This window comes from Macrotis lagotis, chromosome 3, assembly GCF_037893015.1.
Source record: "Macrotis lagotis isolate mMagLag1 chromosome 3, bilby.v1.9.chrom.fasta, whole genome shotgun sequence".
NCBI classification, from domain to species: domain Eukaryota; kingdom Metazoa; phylum Chordata; class Mammalia; order Peramelemorphia; family Peramelidae; genus Macrotis; species Macrotis lagotis.
The window spans coordinates 36,526,840-36,546,668 of NC_133660.1; the positions used below are offsets into that span (position 1 = coordinate 36,526,840).

The 19,829-nt window shown below is 37.2% G+C and overlaps 1 protein-coding gene across 1 annotated transcript in view; it reads left to right on the forward strand.

The window, feature by feature from the left end:
• PARM1 (prostate androgen-regulated mucin-like protein 1) overlaps positions 1-12,782 on the forward strand; it is a 330,318-nt gene extending 317,536 nt beyond the window's left edge. Inside the window, 1 exon segment of the mRNA XM_074228456.1 lies at positions 10,413-12,782. Coding sequence (XP_074084557.1) covers positions 10,413-10,497 — 85 coding nt within the window. The 3' untranslated portion in view covers positions 10,498-12,782.
• The last annotated feature ends 7,047 nt before the right edge of the window (positions 12,783-19,829 follow it).

The following is a 19,829-nucleotide window of genomic DNA, read 5'->3' on the forward strand; positions in this document are numbered from 1 at the left end:
AGCTAAAAATTACCAGAGGTCTCCTTTCTTTTCCTCCAATTCTAAAAAACCTGCTTTTCCTCAACTATTTATGATTCAGGTAAATAATAATAAATAATAACTTATGTAACATTCAATTATATTTTTTCTGCTTAAAAACATTGTAACAATGTTGGTCCTGATATTTGGGAGGGAAATGTATTGTATTTCAGTCACTTATGGGTCAAATAGAATTTTAGCAATTATTCCAGGAGCCAAACTATCATTTATAACAGCCTCCATCAGAAACTGCCTTCCAAGTTTCAAACACTTTAACACATAGCTCATTTGTTAGCTAGAAATTTCCTGGACTTTATCAGCATGATGGCTAGAGCACTGAATCTGATATCCATATCATGCCTCAGACACTTTTGAACTATAGGACATTGAGTAAGTTGCTTTAACTCAATGGGCCTTAGCTTCCTGCTCTGCAAAAATAAAGGAACTGTCCTTAAAGGCTCCTTCCAGTTCCAAATTTATGATGATTACAGATCTACTGAAGGGACTTTCCATGCCTGGAGAGTCTATAGAAGATTGATCCTTCAAGTTCCTCCACTACATACACACACAACACATACAAATGCACACACACACACACACACACACACACACACACAGAGCTCCATTTGACTTAAATTGATATCTATAATCTTTTTTTATATTTACATAACTGTGTTTCCAGATAATTGGTTACTGTGTTATCTTATATATTTTATTTAATATATTTGAAGACATGATTCTAAAACTGAGTCTGCAGACTGCTGAAGGTATCTATAATGCAAAAAATATTAACAACTCCTTGTGCACATAGAATCTCTGATATTGGACTAGCCTTAAAAACATTCTACTAACTCTTCTATCCAAGTAGTAATTACATACACAAACCATCCGGAATCAGTGACTAGGGGTATCAGAGCAATGGATAACAATAGCAATTGCTATGCTCTTCTATGCTGATTTGCTACCCTTCCCATCCCCCAATTAAAAAGGCCTCTAAAATACATCTAATGATTTGGACTCTTCTCAAATTAATAGGATGACAAAACAAAATTTGCTCTAGCTGTTACGGTATCTGAATAAATTTTTATAAAATTTCCAAGAGAACAGAATAGGTTTTCTTTTTCTGAGCCAACTTCATCTCAGATGGGAAAGGTCAAGGAAATAGCAAACTGAATTTGGTCCTTGTTGTCTTCCTTGCACAATTCCTCCCAGATGATGATGGCAAGTCTCATGGGGATGAAAATGGAGTATCATTATTGATCTCTGACACCGAAAATTAAAATGAACAGATTTCTCATAAAGAAATCCCCTAAGGAAAAACCCTTTCTGCTTCTCTATTAAGAATTTGGTTAAAAGAAACAGTGGGTTAATGGCCCTCACAGATCTTAAACCTACAAGAAAATCCCTTCAAGCGTTGTTTTAACAGCCTCTTGGACTTCCCCTAGTCTTCCCCTCCCCATCACTAATGAAGAATAAGTTACCCATCATATAGGCTCTTATCCAATGCTTGGAAAATTATTAGAAAATCAAAGGAATTCAAAAATTCAAGTATTTTTCCCTAAGGTTAGATCTTGCCTCTACTGAAGTTCATTCCTTTTTCATCTTTCCCTCAAATGTACAAAAAAATTACAGAATAGCAGAGTTTGTTTTCTGAGGCTTCTTAGCTTATGACAACTGATCCCACAACAAAAACTGATGGTACCTTTTTGCATAACTAAATGAAAATACCACTGGTCTGGCGGGGGGGGGGGTCTGTTGAGTTCTACTAATGCTTGCTAGCTCACTCTCTCTCTCTCTCTCTCTCTCTCTCTCTCTCTCTCTCTCTCTCTCTCTCTGTCTCTTTGTTGCTGTCTCTCTTTCTCTCTCTCTCTCTCTCTCTCTCTCTCTCTCTCTCTCTCTCTCTCTCTCTCTCTCTCTCTCCCTCTCTCTCTCAGGTTCAGTGTTTTCCTCTGTAAAAAGAGATTGTAATAATAAAAATCCCATCATTATGCCATAAGAATTATGAGGATAAAATTAAATAATGTGTATAAAAGGATCTACAGGAGTTAATTTTATTTGTTTACACATGTGATTTTACTGTGAGGAATTCACAGTGTAGAAATTCTCTACTTTGATGCAGATTAGCATTTAGTCCAAAAACTAGAGATTTAGAAAATTACTTAAGTAGTTACCCAGGAGTAATATAGCTAGTACACATCAGAGACAGATTAGACCCAGGACCAGCTCTCTATCCATTATACCATATTACTTCCAGCAAGGTTGAATAGCAAATTAACACTGGAGTGATAGTCAAAGAATCTGGTTTCTAATTCTGATTCTGCTATTTTCTATATAAATCTTGACCTTTCCAGACCCTGGTTTTCTCAAAAGAAAAATTTGGATGCTAAGACTTCTAAGGTCTCTTCCTTTCTAATTATATTATCATCTTTAACATAACTCCAACTTGACTGCTTTTAAAATATCACTTAAGAGTATGGATCTGGAAAATACCATTTAAAATGGATGGATGTGAAAAATAAATTATTGACATCAAAGAAATAATTCCTAGATCATAGGCTTTAGGATTAGAGATAGATTAGAAACTATTGAGTCCTACTATAGAGACAATAAAGTCCTATTATAGAGACTATTATCTTACAAATAAGAACTTCACAACTTCCTCCTCTAAAGCTACCCATACTTTGCCCTGTGTTCTCTGGAATTCTGGTTCCATTGAGATCTAACATGCTTTAATCTTAAACCCTTCTCTTTCTCATTCTCTTTCCTTTTTCTTGGACTAAGACCTCATAATGACAAGACATACCTGATCATCCTTTCTACCACTGGTTGCACTTTCCTTGGTCATGGCAGAGAAATCAGAATATTCCTTGCTCCCCCACCATTACCATTTCTAGACTTCTCTTATTGCCATTATCAATCAGGAACCTCTCTTTTGAGGTTTATCTATCAGCTAATCAAGAATCTGGTAGTTTATGTCTGCCAATTTCCAAGATACTCTCCTTCCTTCCTTTACAAATTCAGTCCCCAGATCCTTATCTTTCTCTGTTCCTCAACTCCTGGTTGCATATTAAGAGACTTCAACATAGATAGATAGATAGATAGATAGATAGATAGATAGATAGATAGGTAGATAGATAGATAGATAGATAGATACTTCTTCAAATAACTCAACCTCCCAGTTCTTCTATTTATTCATTTTTCATGACCTCCTCTTCTTCCCCACCTCAGTCACAAAGATAGTCATATCCTTGATCTTGCCATCACCCACAAGTTGCCCACTTCCTTCTTCTTGAACTCTGAATTGTTTTATCTGATCACAATCTATCTCATTCTACCTTTGCTTCTGCTTTTCAGTGTCAAACATGGTCTCCATTCTCACATTTATATCCAATCCTTTCACCCCTTTGTTCATTCCCAGAAGATCAACTTTGCACTGTCTACACTCCTCTTGATGAACTAGTTCATTTCTGGTTTCTTCTCTACTCTAGAATCACTTGCCCTCTTACTCAGTTGTTTTTCATGCCCTGCCAGTTCCCGATCTTGTATTATTCCCACCATCCATTACTGTCATGCCTATTCTTGGGCAATTGAAAAGAGTAATAGAAAATAAAAAAATGTGCCAATTTATGTTATACAATCTTAACTATACCTGCACTGTGACAAGGCCACCCTTTTATACCTTCCTAATTGATTCACAATCTACTCACCACAATGACTTTACTAAATCTTTTCATCTCTTCTCAAAACCCACCAAGTTCCCCTTTCCCACACCTTATCAACTGAAAAATGTTGCTTCATATTTCATTGAAAAAATTGAGGCCATTCTCCCCCATCTTATATCAAACATATGCCTTTTGCTACTCTCTCTTCATTCATCTCTGTCCTAAATGAAGACTCCTTATCAAGGCTAAAGGCTCAGCTTACTCAAGTCATCCCATTCCAACCCATCTTCTCCAATAGATTGTCCTTCCTATTAGCTTTACTCTCCCTAATCTTCAAAATCTTATCTACAGACTCCTTCCCTATTATCTACAAACATGTCTATGACTCCCTATCCTCCAAAAAACCCCTTCATTTATTTAATACAACCCTATTAGCTTTTACCCCAACCCTTCCTCCCATTCACGACTAAATTCTTTGAGATAGTCATCTGTAATTGAGGATTCCACTTCCTTTCCTCTTACTCTCTTTTTAATTCCCTACACTCTAGCTTCTGACTTCATAATTCCATTGAAACATGTCTCTCTAAAGTTACAAGTGATTTCTTAATTGCATAATCTAATGGATTTTTCTCAGTCCTCATCCTTCTTCTTCTTCCTATATTCTTTAACACTGTCAATCACCTTAACTAGAGAAAACAACCCTCTTTCTAGCTTTTCATGAACTTCTCTTTCCTGGTTTTCCTCATGCTTGTCTGACTACTCTTTTTCAGTTTCCCTTGCTTGATCTTCATCCAGGTCATGCACACTAACCATAGGTATCCCACAAGATTCTATCCTGTGCCTTCATCTATCACCCCCTATATTATTTCACTTTGTGATATTATTCCTTGTGGATTCAGTTGTCATCTCTACACAAATGATTCTCACTCCCAACATTTATCTTGACTCCAAATCTTACCTCCCCAACTGCCTATTAGACATATTAAATTAGATGCTCTATAGACCTCTTAAATTCATTATGTCACAAAGTAAGTTCACTCTCTTTCCCCCCAAACTCTCCCTTCTTCCTATACTGTTGAAGATACTACCATCTTCCCAGTCCTCCAAGCTTACAACCTAGGTGTCATCTTTGACTCCTCATTCTCCAATCTATTGCCAAGGTCTGTGAATTTTCCTTTTGTAGCATCTCTAGATATGTCCACTTCACCCTTCCATACTGCAACAGATCCATATCACGTCTCTTGGATTATTGGAGCAGTCTGTTGCTTGACCTTCCTTAAGGGTGTGATGAAGCCATCATGGACCAGCTAGCAAGATTTGATTGTTAAACTTTCAGTGTGAGCATTTACACCTTGGAATTCAGCAAATGTTGTAATCAGTGATGACTTATTGTTTTATTGATTGTCTACATTTAAAACGATAGAGAAAATGTTAATAATGCAAATTAACCTTACAGGCTTGCTCATATGAGAGCTGGTGGTTAAATATTTATCAGTACATCCTTGATTTTCCTACTTCAAGTCTGCTCTTACTTCTGAACTGCATTTGGTTGAAGCACACAAAAAAAGAATGGCTCTGATTCTCACCTGCTTTTCTAAGGACTTGAGGAAAACAGCTCAAGGGATAGCAAGAATTCAAAGATGGGAAAGGGACAAGAAGAGATTGAGGGGTGGCTAGGTGGCACAGTGGATAGAGCACCAGCCCTGTGGCCAATAGAGCACCTAGCTGTGTGGCCTTGGGCAAGCCACTTAACCCCATTTGCCTTGCAAAATTCTAAAAAAAAGGAAAAAAAAGAAGAGATTGAATAAGGGAAAGGAGAAGGAGGGAAGAAGAGGAGGAAAAAAAGAAAGGAGGAGGAAGAAGATGGGATGGGGAGGAGTGGGGAAAGAAGGAGCCAAATGTGTAAAAGTTAATATAAGGGGGCAGCCCAGTCCAGTCTCATACACTTAATAATTGCCTAGCTGTGTGATCTTGGATAAGTCACTTAACCTCATTGCCTTAAATAAAATTTAAAAAAAAGTTTCAAAAGAGTTAATATTCCTGACAGAGCAGTTCTTGAGCACTTTTCATGATTTGATTCATGTTTTGCAAGTCTTATAATTTGGGGAGTTTCCAATGACCTTTCCTTAGGGTTAAGGAAGAAACGTCTGCCTTAGGTTGGTCACAAAAAGACTGTTTCTACATAAAGACTTATTTTCAGCTTAAGAAGAAATCTGCATTCTTCCTTGTAGAGGATCCCTTAATTAACTCTGATTGAAGGCTGAATTCTTTTCCACTCTTTTAAGTTAACTACCAAGAGTTCTAACAATGAAATTCTTTACATTTTGTTCCTCCAAACAAATTTTCTTATTATTTCTTCAAACTCTTTAAAGTAACCCCTTGATAATTTCATTTTTTGATACAGAATAAGTAATTAATTTAGTTGGTATTCTCAATTTTATTATATTGGTGTGACCCAACCATGAACCAATCATATATCTCCAATATTTGATTGCCTTTATTTCTTTAGTATTTTGGAGTTGTGCTCATATAATTCCCTTGAGTGTCTTGGAAGGTAGATTGCCAGACATGTTATGTATTCTTTAATTATTATTAAAATGATTTTCCCTGTCTCTTCTTACTGATTTTAGTTGTAAGATAAAGATTGATTTTTTTTTGATTTGAGGTGTAGCCTTTTATAATTTGAGGTGCCACTTTGTTGAAAATTGTTTCATTTAATTTTTAGTTAACTCTTTAGGTCACTCTAAGTAGATCATCTTACCATCTGCAAAAATCATTTATTTAATTTCCACTTTTGTTATTGTTCAGCCATTTTCAGTCATGTCCTACTCTAGTTGGAGTTTTCTTGGCAAAGATACCCAAGCGATGTGCCATTTATTTTTCTAGCTTTTTTTAAGATGAAGAAACTGAGGCAACCAAGATTAAGTGACTTGCCCAAGATTACATAGCTAATAAGTGTTTGGGACCATATTTGAATCCATAGAGATGAGTGTCTCTTGACTCCAAGCTGGCACTCTATCCCCTGTGCCACTTAGATGCCTGTTTCCTCTTTGACTATGAAATATTTTTCAAATTCTCTGAATTTCCTTTTCTTATCTTATTACTATAACTAACATGGTAAAAATGAACACCCTTGCTTTACTTTTTTGTTAGAGGTAAAAAGGACCCATTTCTCCAACTATTTAGTTTTGCAATTTATGGTACATTTAATCTCTGCTATTACCTTTCAAATATGGCTATTTTTATGATGGATTTGTCTGAGATCATGACAGCTACTCCTGTTTTTTAAAAATTTACACAAAATATAATAAATTCTGCTCCAAGGCTTCATTTTAACTTTGCTAGACTCTTTATGTTTCAAGGGAATTTCTTGTAGATGACCAGAAGATGCTGAAGGAAGGCTCACATCCTGTTTTATGGGCCTGTAGGCACATACGATTGCTTTTTGAGAAGTTATAACTTATGAGGTGGGAAAAAACAACCTCCACTCTGAATTTTAGCAAAAACCTTTCAGAAACACATTTTATTAGTGCATAACTACTTTGTTTGACAGAGGGATCTTGTCTATGAGGACTAATTGGTCAATTAGAATTTTTCAAATTTTTTTATGTGCAAAACACTGTGATATACATTGTTGATACGAAGAAAGTCAAAAGATTGGCCTTGCTCTCAAGAGACAGTCAAATAAGGGGAGAAAACATGCAGCTAATTATGTATAAACAAGATATATAAAGGATAAATTAGAAATATTCAACAGAGGGAAGACATCGGCATTACTGGAGAACATGAGATTTTAGTTGGAATTCAAAAGAAAGCCAAGAGATGGAAAGGAAAGTGAGAATTCCAGGAATAGGAGACAGCCAGTGAAAATGCCCAGACTTGAGCTATAGAGGGGAGGGTCTTTTGAGAGGAGGAGCAAGGTAGACAATGTCACTGGATCATAAAGTATTATATGGAGGAAAGTTATGATATTAAAAGACTGGAAAGGTAAGAAGGGGGACTAAGTTGTAAAGGGTTTCAAATGTCAAACCAGATTTAATATTTGCTCTTGGCAGTGATAGAGAGTCACTGGAGTTTATTGAAGAGAAGGGTGATTTGTTCAGACTTGCTTTAGGAAGACTAATTTGATAACTGAGAAGGATGAACTGTAATTGGGAGAGACTTGAATCAGGGATATCAAATTGTAAACTATTGCAAAAGTGTAGACATGAGGTAATAAGACTAGTGGTATTATGTGAGGGAAGAAAAGGGTACATAATTCTTCTTACTAATTAGAAAAAACCTACTACCTCTAGCAATAAGTCAAATTTTGTTGATAAAAGATAAAGCCATTCCACACCAATTAAAGAACAAAAGAACTTAAATTGCAGTTGTTACTGATTTATTTTTTAAAAGGAGTAGTCTAAAACTACTTCCTTTCATCAACAAAATAAATATACCAAGTATATTCCTTTTATTAGCCTAGTCAGCAGTTTTGATTTTTCAAGGGATTAATAACCTTCCTGGAGCAGCTAGATGGTGCAGTGAATAGAGCAACAGCCCTTAAGTCAGGAGGACTTGAGTTCATATCTAAGCTCCAACACTTAATAATTGCCTAGCTGTGTGACCTTGGGCAAATCACTCAACCCCATTGCCTTAAATAAATAAAATTTAATAAAAAAGAACATTCCCTAGTTTGATATAATAATAGTTAGGAAATTAAAACTTCTCTGAGGTATCACTTCACACCTGTCAGATTGACTAACGATAAATGTTGAAGGGGGTGTGGAAAAACTGGCACACTAACACACTTGGAGGAGTTGTGAACTGATCCAACCATTCTAAAGAGCAATTTGGATCTGTGCTTTAAGGACATATCCTTTGATCCAGCAAGTGCTTCTAGATCTGTGTCCCAAAGTGGGAGGGGGGGGTGGAAAGAGGATATGTGTACAAAAATATTTTTAGCAGCTCTTTTGTGGTGGCTAAGTACTGGTGTAGTGGATAGATCACTGACCTTGGAGTCAAGAGGACAGGATTTGGAATCCAACCCCAGACACTTGACACTTACTAGCTCTGTGATCTTGGACAAGTCACTTCACCATGACTGCCTCACATCCAGGGTCATCTCCAGTCATCCTGATTCATATCTGACCTCTGGACCCAGATGGTTCTGGAGAAGTGAAGCTGATGACTTAGCACAGCCCCCCACCCCCCTCAGTCAAATCCAATTCCTGTGCTTGTCATGACATCACCTCTTTGCTGTCATGGTCCTCTTTGAGAACAAAGGACAAACATCAAACAAGTTGTGGGATATGATTCTGATGGAATATTATTGTGCTATAAGAAATAATTTCAGAAAAAATGTACAGATTTACATGAACTGTTGCAAAGTGAAGTGAGCAGAACCAAGAGAACAGTGTACATAGTAACAGCAAAATTGAGGGATGATCAACTCTGAAAGTCTTAGCTATTCTCAGCATTACAGATGAGGACTCATTACAGATGAGTCCCAAAGGACTCATGATGAAACATTCTTTCCACTTCCAGAGAAAGAACTGATATTATCTGAATACAAACTGAAGCATATTATTTTTCTCTTTCCTTCTTTTGTTCTTTCATTCATTCTTTTGTTCCTCATTTATTCTTTCCTTTTTTTCTTCAAGTCTTCTTGTACAAAATTACTAATCTGGAAATATTTTTTGCATGATTGCATATGTATAAACTTTATCAGACTGCTTACCATCTCAGGGAGAGGGAACAGAAGAGGAGGAAGAGAGGGACAGAATTGAGAACTCACAACTTTTTTAAAAATAATGTTAAAATTGTTTTAATATGTAATTGTGGGGGGAAATAAAATATTTAAAAATAAAAAATAGCTATAAATCACATTAGTGTGTGTATGCATGCATGGGTATGTATGAATGTATAATCTCATTTGATTCTCACAACAATTCTTGGAGGTAGTGGCATTATTATTCCCATTTAACAGCTGAGGAAACTGAGGCAGACATGGTTAAATAACTTGCCTGCTCAGCTAGAGAGTTTCTAGGGCAGAATTTGGACTCAAATCTTTTTTTGATTCCAAATTCAGCACTTTTATCAACTTGGCCATCTACCTACTCTATGCTTCAAAGGAGCCCAGAGAGTCTTAAGGACATCAGATCAAAGACATTGTCACTACAGTAATTTTGTCACTTTTTTAATAACACAAGAGAAGTCTTATTATTGTAGGCTTCCACACTTCTGTGATTAATTCTATCCAGTGACTTTTTTAAGAAAAAAAATTATTGGATCCCATTGCCTATTAGAATATCTTGATTTTGTTCCCAATCTGAGAACAGCCAGTGATGAAACTTGGAGGAAAGTAGTGTGGAAGGCATGAGAAGAAGAAATGTGAAAAGAATTGGCTAAGAGGTTTACACTTTCTCAGCTTTCAGATTCATATGAGAAGTAACATGAGAGGCATTTATGAACAGAAAAGAAAACAAGTTGGTAGAGAGGGCAATGAATAACAGGTAGACAACTTCATCTGCCAGAGAAACTCGAAAAAAGTCCAGGAGAAGGAGGGGATGTGTAGAATTTCTAAACAGGATCTGCCAAAAACCATTCACAGAATAACATAGGGCATATTTCTTGAGGGTGGAATGGGGACAGTGATGTCACCAAGAGCTAGATTATAATTTCATCACAGAAGAGAGGAGAATTTGGGTCACCTTCAACTAACCAAAACCTCTCATTTCCCTTTTCTTCCAGACATTCATCCTATGGAAGGCTGTTGGATGACCACGACTATGGTTCGTGGGGGAACTACAACAATCCACTTTATGATGACTCCTAACAAAGGAACATGAAATGGGACAAGACCTATATGTTCTTTAATTTAAAAGTGCTCATCCAGTAGCATTAATGCTAATTACCTGATATGCATTCAATGACAATCCTGTGGTCTGTTTTTTGTTGGTTTTATTGCTTATTTTTTTTATTTTTCTTCTCTTCTGGTTTCTGCTTCTCTTCTCTTTAAGGAAAAAAAAGAGTTATGATTTTTAGGTGAATCCAAACTGAATCTCAACTTAATGAGACAACATGGAAGCTCAGACCACCCTGGCTGTATTGGAGAAGGGATGAACTTGAGTGGCGGGGGGAGCAAGGATGACTTTTATGTGGGAAATTATATTAAATCTCCCTAAAAGAAAGCCAGAGAAAATGATCACTAGAGGGGTTTTCACCTGCAGAATTTCATGTTTCTCTGATTCCTTTTTAATCTCTGTTTATCTGGTCATGGATCCCAGCTGCAGCTCTGCAGAAATGGTTGCAGGCTCTTTTTTTCTCCTAATTAAGGAATGATCAAAATAGAAAGTGCATGAAAGAAGGGAGTCTGCCGAGGGGCAGAATTAACAAGTGAGGTTCAGATCCTGACGTGTTCCTTGCTTCTCTGCTTCACAAGGTGTCTCGGATTAAGGATACCTTAGGCCTCCAATTTCCGTTGGAAAAGCCCATGAGCATGCAACTTTGTGGAGGGGTCCAATGAGCGTCCTTTGAAGTGAACTTAATTTGAGACAGAGAGGGAGACATGTGAGAGTGCCAGCCCATCTGGAATTATATGGGAGTCTGCATATTTGGGTATGAATGTTGGGGCAAGGATATAGAAAAGGGGGTATCAGAGAGATGTCTAGGTATGCAGGTTCCCAGAACCCTCTCCATGGGTTGCTGACCATGGCCTTATTACCTTTTGGTAAACCAAGGTCAGCTACAGACGCATCCCTCTAGATAGGGAATTTACAGTATGATCAACTCATTGCTTATCCCCTAGTTCCTGCATTCACTAACTCTCCTCTTATTCACTGAATGGACAAGCTAGGGCATGTATATATTTCCTGCATAAACTTAATGAAATACCAGCACCCTTTTGAGGAAATGGAACCATTAAAGACAATGCTCACTTGGACAAAATGAGGTCCCCAGAAATAAATAGCATTTTTTAACAACACTTATTTCCCCTCTACAGCTTTACTCACTCTATTAACCTTTACAACTGGGCTGCAAATATGTCGGGTTTTTACGCATGTTATTACTCCCTCTCCTGCTAAATTACATAGAGAATGTGAAACCTGAGTAGGTATTATTTCAATCAGCAAGCATTTATAAAGACACTTAATTTTTGCCAATCATTGTGCCAGGCTCTAGAGCTACAAAAAGGGGTCAAAAAAAAGCCAGCCCTGCTCTCAAGGACCTTCCACTCTAACCCTTGCTGCTGATCATGTTTGGTGTCCAGGAGCTCTGGGCTGTTGGCTCTCCTCCATCAATCTAGTCTCTCACTAATGATGTGTTATTACATACCTAAACCATAACACTAGGCTCCATCTTTTCTCCCATCACTATTCAGAGGTGGAATTGTTTCCTAATCGCTCAAATGTCAAAATAAAGAATTCTGACTCCATAATGCTTCACTACTAGGATGAGTAGGGATAAAGAAGACAGGAGATACTTATTAGAGAGTAAAACAAAAAACAACAGGAAACAAAGAACCTTTGCTGAACATTTCTCTATCCTTCATCTATCTAACAATTTAACAAAAATCTTTTTTTCCCATTTTATCTTCTCATCTTTTGGGGAACAATAGAGTAGTTTGAAGCTTCTTGCATGTGCACAGTAGGGTCTATATAGAACAAAGGTCAAAAAGGCTAAATGGCTGTTCTGGCCATATCTCTACTTCTCTACTCCCCCACCCAACAGCAACCACCATTCTAAATTTAACATGAATGATCCTTGAAGACCTGACCTGCTGTCTTTCTGTTCCATGCTTTTAATGCTGGTCCATAGCATTAGCTGATTTATTCATTGACTCCCATGGGTCCTGACCAGTGGAGGAATAAGGAGCAAGCAAGCCCCCTCTGGAAAACTAAAGACCATGTCACAACTAGGACATTCACTTAAGATGCCCATGTAGCATTTTAGTAAAGATGTGTTAACTCCTCTGGATATTGGGTCTGCCCCGAAAGTTTTAAATAGCAACCAGAGAGTTCAGACTCTGCCTAAGAAATCTATCAACAAACATTTATTAAGCATTTACTATATAGCAAGTACTGTGTAAGCCTTGAGGATACCAATAAAAAATAAAATGTGTCTGGCCTGAAGGAGTTTTCATTCCAATTGAGACCTTATATACACAAATTCAAAGATGGAAGGCAGCCTTAAAATACATAGCATTAGTAGCTAATAGAATAAGAAAAAAATCTTATTAAAATAGCACTTACATTATATATTAAAAGCAAACCAGGAATTCTGAGAGTTGGAGATTAGAAGGGAGAACATTACAGGTATGGGATTTAACCAGTACAAAGGCTGAAAAAAGAGAATGGAATTATGTGATCAGTATAATTGCATGGAGTGCATAGAAGGGGGAGTAATGTGTTAGATGACACAGAAAGATAGGAAGGGACTATTTTGAACTTTAAATGTCAATAAAGAAGTTGATATTTGATCCTAAAGCTATTCAAGAGCCATTTTGAATTGTCCTTACAATTTTAAGAATATCATTCTGGAAGCTGTGATGGATGATGGATTGGAATGGGAAGAGACCTAATGCAGAGAAAGCAATGAGGACCTAGCTTGGAGACTATATGAGTGAAGAAAAAGGAATAAATATGACAGAAAGAAATGACTAGATTTGGCATTCATCATATATGAGGGAAGAGTTAAAATGACACTGAGATTGAGAACCCAGGTGACTAAAAAGTATCCTTCACAAGAACAGGGAAATTCAAAAGATAGGTAGGTTTATGAAGAAAGAAAACAAATTCTGTTTTAACCATGTTGATTGAGCTTCAGATGCACAGATTTGAGTTCATAGGAACAGCTCAAATCTGTAACAGTAACAATTCATGTCATTAGGATTCAGAAATCATTCTTTTTAATCAGTCTTTTACTCTGGTTCCTAATTGTATTCCATATTAATAAGTATATCAGTCAAAAATCAATTTATGAAGTACCTACTCTATGCTGACCAGTGTGTTCCTGGGTAAACACTGCTTTCAAGAAATTCTCACTAATAGATGAGAAAATATGTAGATATGCAAATATTTACACACACACACACACACACATATATATATACATATATATATATATATATATATATATATATATATAATATGATAAATTAATGACAATTAGCAGAGGAAAGACCTTAAGATTGAGGGGCATTGGGAAAGACTTCTTGAAGAAGGTGGCATTTTAGCTGAGACTTAAAGGAATCTAGGAAAGTTGACTACTGCTCCCAAAAGAGAATGTTACATCAATGGGATTGGGAGGCAGAGACCTGAATGACTGCTTCCCAGAAAAATCCTAATAATTCTTTCTAGAGTCACTATAAGAGAAACTTGATTTGATCATAAATAATGTCCTCACTAGTGGTGTGTTTTAAATCATCTTGGGAAAGAAATGAAACCAGTCCATCTGCAATATGCTGATAATTGATAGCTCTAGCTTAGGGAGACAGACTTTTAACTTGTCCCTTAAGGAGAACATCACCCGTACAACTGGATGATGAATACAAACCATGTAGGGGATCATTTGCATGAGATGGCATATTGTTTATTCAATAGGCAGACAGACTGTCCTTCCTAGATCATTGTGAGATAGGAGAAATGGGTACTACTTTTGATGCGTTCTGTGTGACCCCACTTAAACTGTCCATGCTCTATTTTTGCTTTTTTCACCAGTAAAATAGTGATGCTCATCTCCCTTCCTCCCTCCCATACCTTCCTCATAGTTAAAAGTATGAGGATGAATGAGGCCATATCTGCAATATGATTTTAGCTTCTGGAGAAAATGACTATAAATATTAAGAATTATATAGGTATGTGATTTAAATTTCTCATTTTCTGGTACATTAATCTCTTCTTCCTACTTCCAAAAGCAAAAGCCTAGCTGTCCTGGCATCATCTATGAGCCATCATGGCTATGTTCTCTCCTCTGCTAGCCGCTGAGAGCCCAGAACTTTCAATTCCATTCTCTAGCTTCAAAGGGAAATGTGGCCTCATGAACATGAGGTAACATGTCAGGGTCCAGAAATACCAGGACAGTATAAACCCCAAGGACATCTGAGCTATAGACTTTAACACCTGACCTTCTGCGACCTTCTGCCTAGTCCTTGTTGGGATTTCTTTGGATTCCATGTCACCTGTTTGTCCTTCATCATTCTTGCACTGATGCATGACTCAATCCTTTTCCTCTCAAAAGAGAGGGCAAATCATAGCTGGACCAGATGCCAATTTGTACAATAATTCACCTTCTTTGCCTTTAACATTCTTTGTAAAATGAATGTATCACTCACACCTTGCTTTTAAAAGTAGTGGCTGTAATGGGTGATGGAGAAAACCAAATGAATAAAAAAATCTGGTTTACTTTTCTTGGGGGTGGGAAAAATTGTCCTTGAAAGCTGGGAACACGAGTGGATATTTGATGTCATTGTAATCACCTTTGTCGTAAGACATCCCACATGCCAATTATCATTATACCCATTAAAGTTGTTTTAAGTGTTCTGGCGTGATTGTTCAGTTATAGCTTTACATTTCATATCAGACTTAGAATCTAAAATGCAAATCACTGTAACTAATTAGGCCCACAACAGAGAATTCGAAAAATCTGTATTTTACTGTTTGAACCTGGATTGGGAGTCAGGAGATGGGGTTCTATTGTTGTGATGTCACTTACAGTATTCCCTTGGTTAGTCACAAAACCTCATTTGTGAACTAGGGAAGTTGGTCTAATCTACATAGCCTCTAAGTTCCTTCCGATGGGAGTTATTATTATTATTATTATTATTATTATTATTATTCTCTGATCCATAACTTAATTCAGGTTCAAATGGAATTTTAGGAAGAGAAGCAAAACATAAGAGAAAGGGCAAGTCACTGAGAGTCAGTGGGTCCTGCCCAGGTATCTTGCATTCTTTGCAGATGAAGACCATAGTCTGGTGAAAAATCTGGGGGAATTCAATTTGAAGTTGACCCTCAGGGGTCATTCCTGACCAATCTCAGCTGTCCATGAAGATAGGGCCAGTGAGTAAGCAGGATTCCAAAGATCAAGAAAAATGCTTTTTATTCAGTAAGCTGGGGAAATAGTAAAGGAATAGAATCAATGTATTCTTTTTTATACTCCACTTTCAATTCTCTTTCTGCAGCATTAGCAAGAATTGTTAAACCAATCAGAGTAAAGGTCAATTTTGAGATCAACTGGCTATCAGGAAAGGGTGGACACAGCTTTTTGCATGTGAACTTTCCAGAAGGAGATAACCTGTCCTTAGATGAGTACATTGTTCAACTTATGGAATGTAGAATAGCAGGTGTTATCTCCACAGCTGCTCTCAACAATTCTGTATTTTTCCACAACTACAAACCATAAGTTCATTTTTAAAGGAACACAGTTTCACTACTTTGTAATACTCTGCTATATATTCAGAGGTGTCATGAGACTCAAAAGAGCTAATAGAAGGAAAATAGTTAGCAAACCCTCCGGTGTTATATAAATGTCTTAAATAAATTAGCATTGTTTTCATTATTAGCATTATTATTATTAGCCTTGGCTGGGTTCATTCACTGGGCCTTTGCTGTGCTTAGACAATGGTTATTGTTCAGTTGTTTATCAGCCGTGTCTGACTCTTCATGATCCCATTTGAGTTCTCTTGGCAGAGAGATGAGAATAGTTTGACATTTCCCTTTCCAGCTCATTTGGCAGATGAGGAAACTGAGGCAAATAGGGTTCTGTGACTTGTCCAAGATCACAGCTTTCTTGGCAACGATCCTGGAGTTCTCCAGCACATTTTAACAGATGAGGAAACTGAGGCAAATAGAGTTATGTGACGCCCAGGATCACATAATACTATAGTAGTTTGCCATTTCTTTCTCCAACACATTTGGCAGATGGGGAAACTGAGGCAAATAGGGTTGTGTGACTTGTCCAACATCACAGTTTTCCTGGCAAAGATACTGAAGTAGTTTATCTTTTCCTTCTCTAACACATTTGACAAACAGGGAAACTGAGGCAAATAGGGTTATGTGACTTGTCCAGGATCACTAATGTATCTGAAACTGAATTCGGGTTTTATTGACTCCAGATAGGCAACATTTACAGAGCAACACAGAGGAGATCCCTTTATGAAGTGATGGAAGTCAAAGGGTAGAACACTGTCTCTCTAGCCCTGATGGCTTCCAGTTCCATAAGGGAATCTCCCTTATCAATTTAAAGGGATATCTGCTTCTAATGTATCTTGCTGCCAGCAGTTTAGCTTTATAGAGGTCTGCAGAGCTATGGACAATAGTTAGACAACAATAATTTTCCTTCCAGCTTCTACTTTGGAAAGGGCTAATTGGGTGTGAACTCATCTTTACACTTCATTTTACACATTAACACCTTGTCTTTCTGTTAACTCCTTATTTTTTTGGCATCACATTAATAAACTAGAGGGGAGGAAATCACCCTACACATACACACATTCACAGAGAGAGAGAGAGAGAGAGAGAGAGAGAGAAACACATACCATACAAAGAGAAATGGAAATTAAAACAACTCTGAAGTTTCATTTCATAGGCAGTAAATTCTTCAGACTTGGAAATCATCAATATTGAAAGGGTTACAGGAATACAGGCACACTAATACACTATTGATAGAGCTATGAATCAAATTAATCATTTTAGAAAGCAACTGGGAATTATGCTCTGGTGGTAGCAATATCCTAACAAATTAGGTGAGCTTCTCCTTAAAAGGTCACAGAGATGATCCCAGAGACTTGGGAACCAAAAACATAGGCTATTGTTGTCACCGTTCCTGTTTGCCTGGATAATAAATAAACATGAGGAGTTCCAGGTGCTTGGCTAAAGAAAAATAATTGATAATTCAGCCAAGGGATTGTCACTCAGATGAATCAACTCCAGATTTTCTCATTGCTTATCTAAGTTGAATAAGCTGTCTTCTGCTATGGTAAAATAATCCTATTTTGTTAGCTATCAAATTATGCCAGTGCTTCATTTCATTCCATTATTGAATCTAAACTACCCAGGGATTGATCCAGAATACATGCTTTTAAAAAGTATATAAAAATGCCCATATTTGCTGACCCCAATTTGAGGCATATACCTCAAAGCCAGCAAAGACAGAATGGAAGGTCCCATAGACACCACAACATCCATAGGAGCAAGGAACTGGAAATGATGTGAGTAGCTATTGATTGAAAAATGACTAAGCAAAAGAATATCTCATGACTTTAATGGAATATTATTGCTCTATACATAACCACAATATAAACAATTCATAGAAGCATGGGAAAACTAATAACTGATGAAGAGTAAATATATTCAATGACTACAAAGCAAATAGAAATAGCAACAAAGGGGAATGGAGCAATATGTAACTCTGATGACCAAAGTTGGTCTGAGATAAAAGTGAAAAAATAACACCTCTTTCATTGCATATATGGATTGGAAGGGAAGAGGAATTCTGTAGCTATAGAATGTTACTCATACTTGTAGGATCAATGTATGGGTTAATTGTACAATGCTGCTTTTTCTCTTTCTTTTCTTTTTATTCTTTGTTAGAAAGGGTGACTTTGCCAAAGGGATGAGGCAAAAGACTTATTTTGAAATGACCTTGATATAGAAACAAAAATATAAAATAATATATATTCTGTATGTATATATACAAATATATGCACATAAATATATGCACACATATATGCACAAATATATGCACATAAATGTATATAGTACAAATGCTATTATGTTACAAATACTGGAATCAGGGGTGGCTAGGTGGCACAGTGGATAAAGCACTGGCCTTGGAGTCAGGGGTACCTGGGTTCAAATCTGGTCTCAGACACTTAATAATTACCTAGCTGTGTGGCCTTGGGCAAGCCACTTAACCCCATTGCCTTGAAAAAAAAAGAAGAATTAACAAATACTGGAATCTATGGGGTATTCCCAAAGGATTAGGATGTCTTATATGAGGACTTGCTGAGCCCTTTTCAGGGTTACTCATTTACTCTGGTGTCCACCTCTCTTTTATGGCCCTAAATAGCCTGTGTTCAGAGTGACCACACCCTAGAAAACAGGGTAAACCAGGTAAAAAGTAACCAAACCCATCAGTAAGTTAGGGAGATGTCTACCTAAACATATAAAGACTTCCCCCAGTGGAATAGGTTCATATGAACAATTTGCTCCAATGGCCATGAATACTACTGAAGGAGGCATGATGGGCATACTTAGTGCTTGCTCAGATATCAAAGACTCCAACGACATTCACTGAATCCCAAGCCATCACCAGTTTTCTTGACTTGACTCCCATCACTGGAATAACTCTGGAAAAAGCTAACAACTTGGTGCCACTCTGCTTCACTTAAATCCAGTCCATCCATGAGTCAAGATGTCACCCATCATGTCATTGGTCCTCTTCAAAAACAAAGAGAGATACGAATATACAGATAGTTGGTTGGTTATGGGCTGTCATCCTTCATTCTCTAAGAAGACCAAAAATGGCATCATTATGTAAGAGTCAAGTTATAGTATGCCCAATTATAGCTGATCAGACCAACAGGAGCTTGGAATGTCTACAGGCACAAATAATCCCTGTTAATATTTGGGGTGGAATCTCTAATTGTGTACTAATTGGATAGATAGATAGATAAATGGATGGATGGATGGATAGATGGATGGATGGATGGATGGATGGATGGATGGATGGATGGATGGATGGATGGATGGATGAGTGGGTGGGTGGATGGATGGATGGATGGATGGATGGATGGATGATCAATAGATTAAATAGTAGATATAGATACATAGATAATTTTTTAAAGTAGAGAAGAGGAACTAAGATTCTTGGAAGACCTTGAGAGACATCTACGCTATAATGCTGATAGGAGACAAAAAAAAACCTAACCAACAAACAAAGAAACCTGGAGGCATAGGTTAGCAGTAAATAACTCTATCCACTTCAATAAGCTACCCTAGGTAATGTGATCTAGCACACTGGTGAGGAGCCAGGAAGACTGGAAAGAGATCAGCCTAGAACCTCTAGAGAGACTTAGGTACAAAGGCTTTGACCAAGACATCACAAGCCTCAGTTGTTGTTGTTCATCTAATAACATCAGGAGTATGATGTCCAAGCTTGCAAATG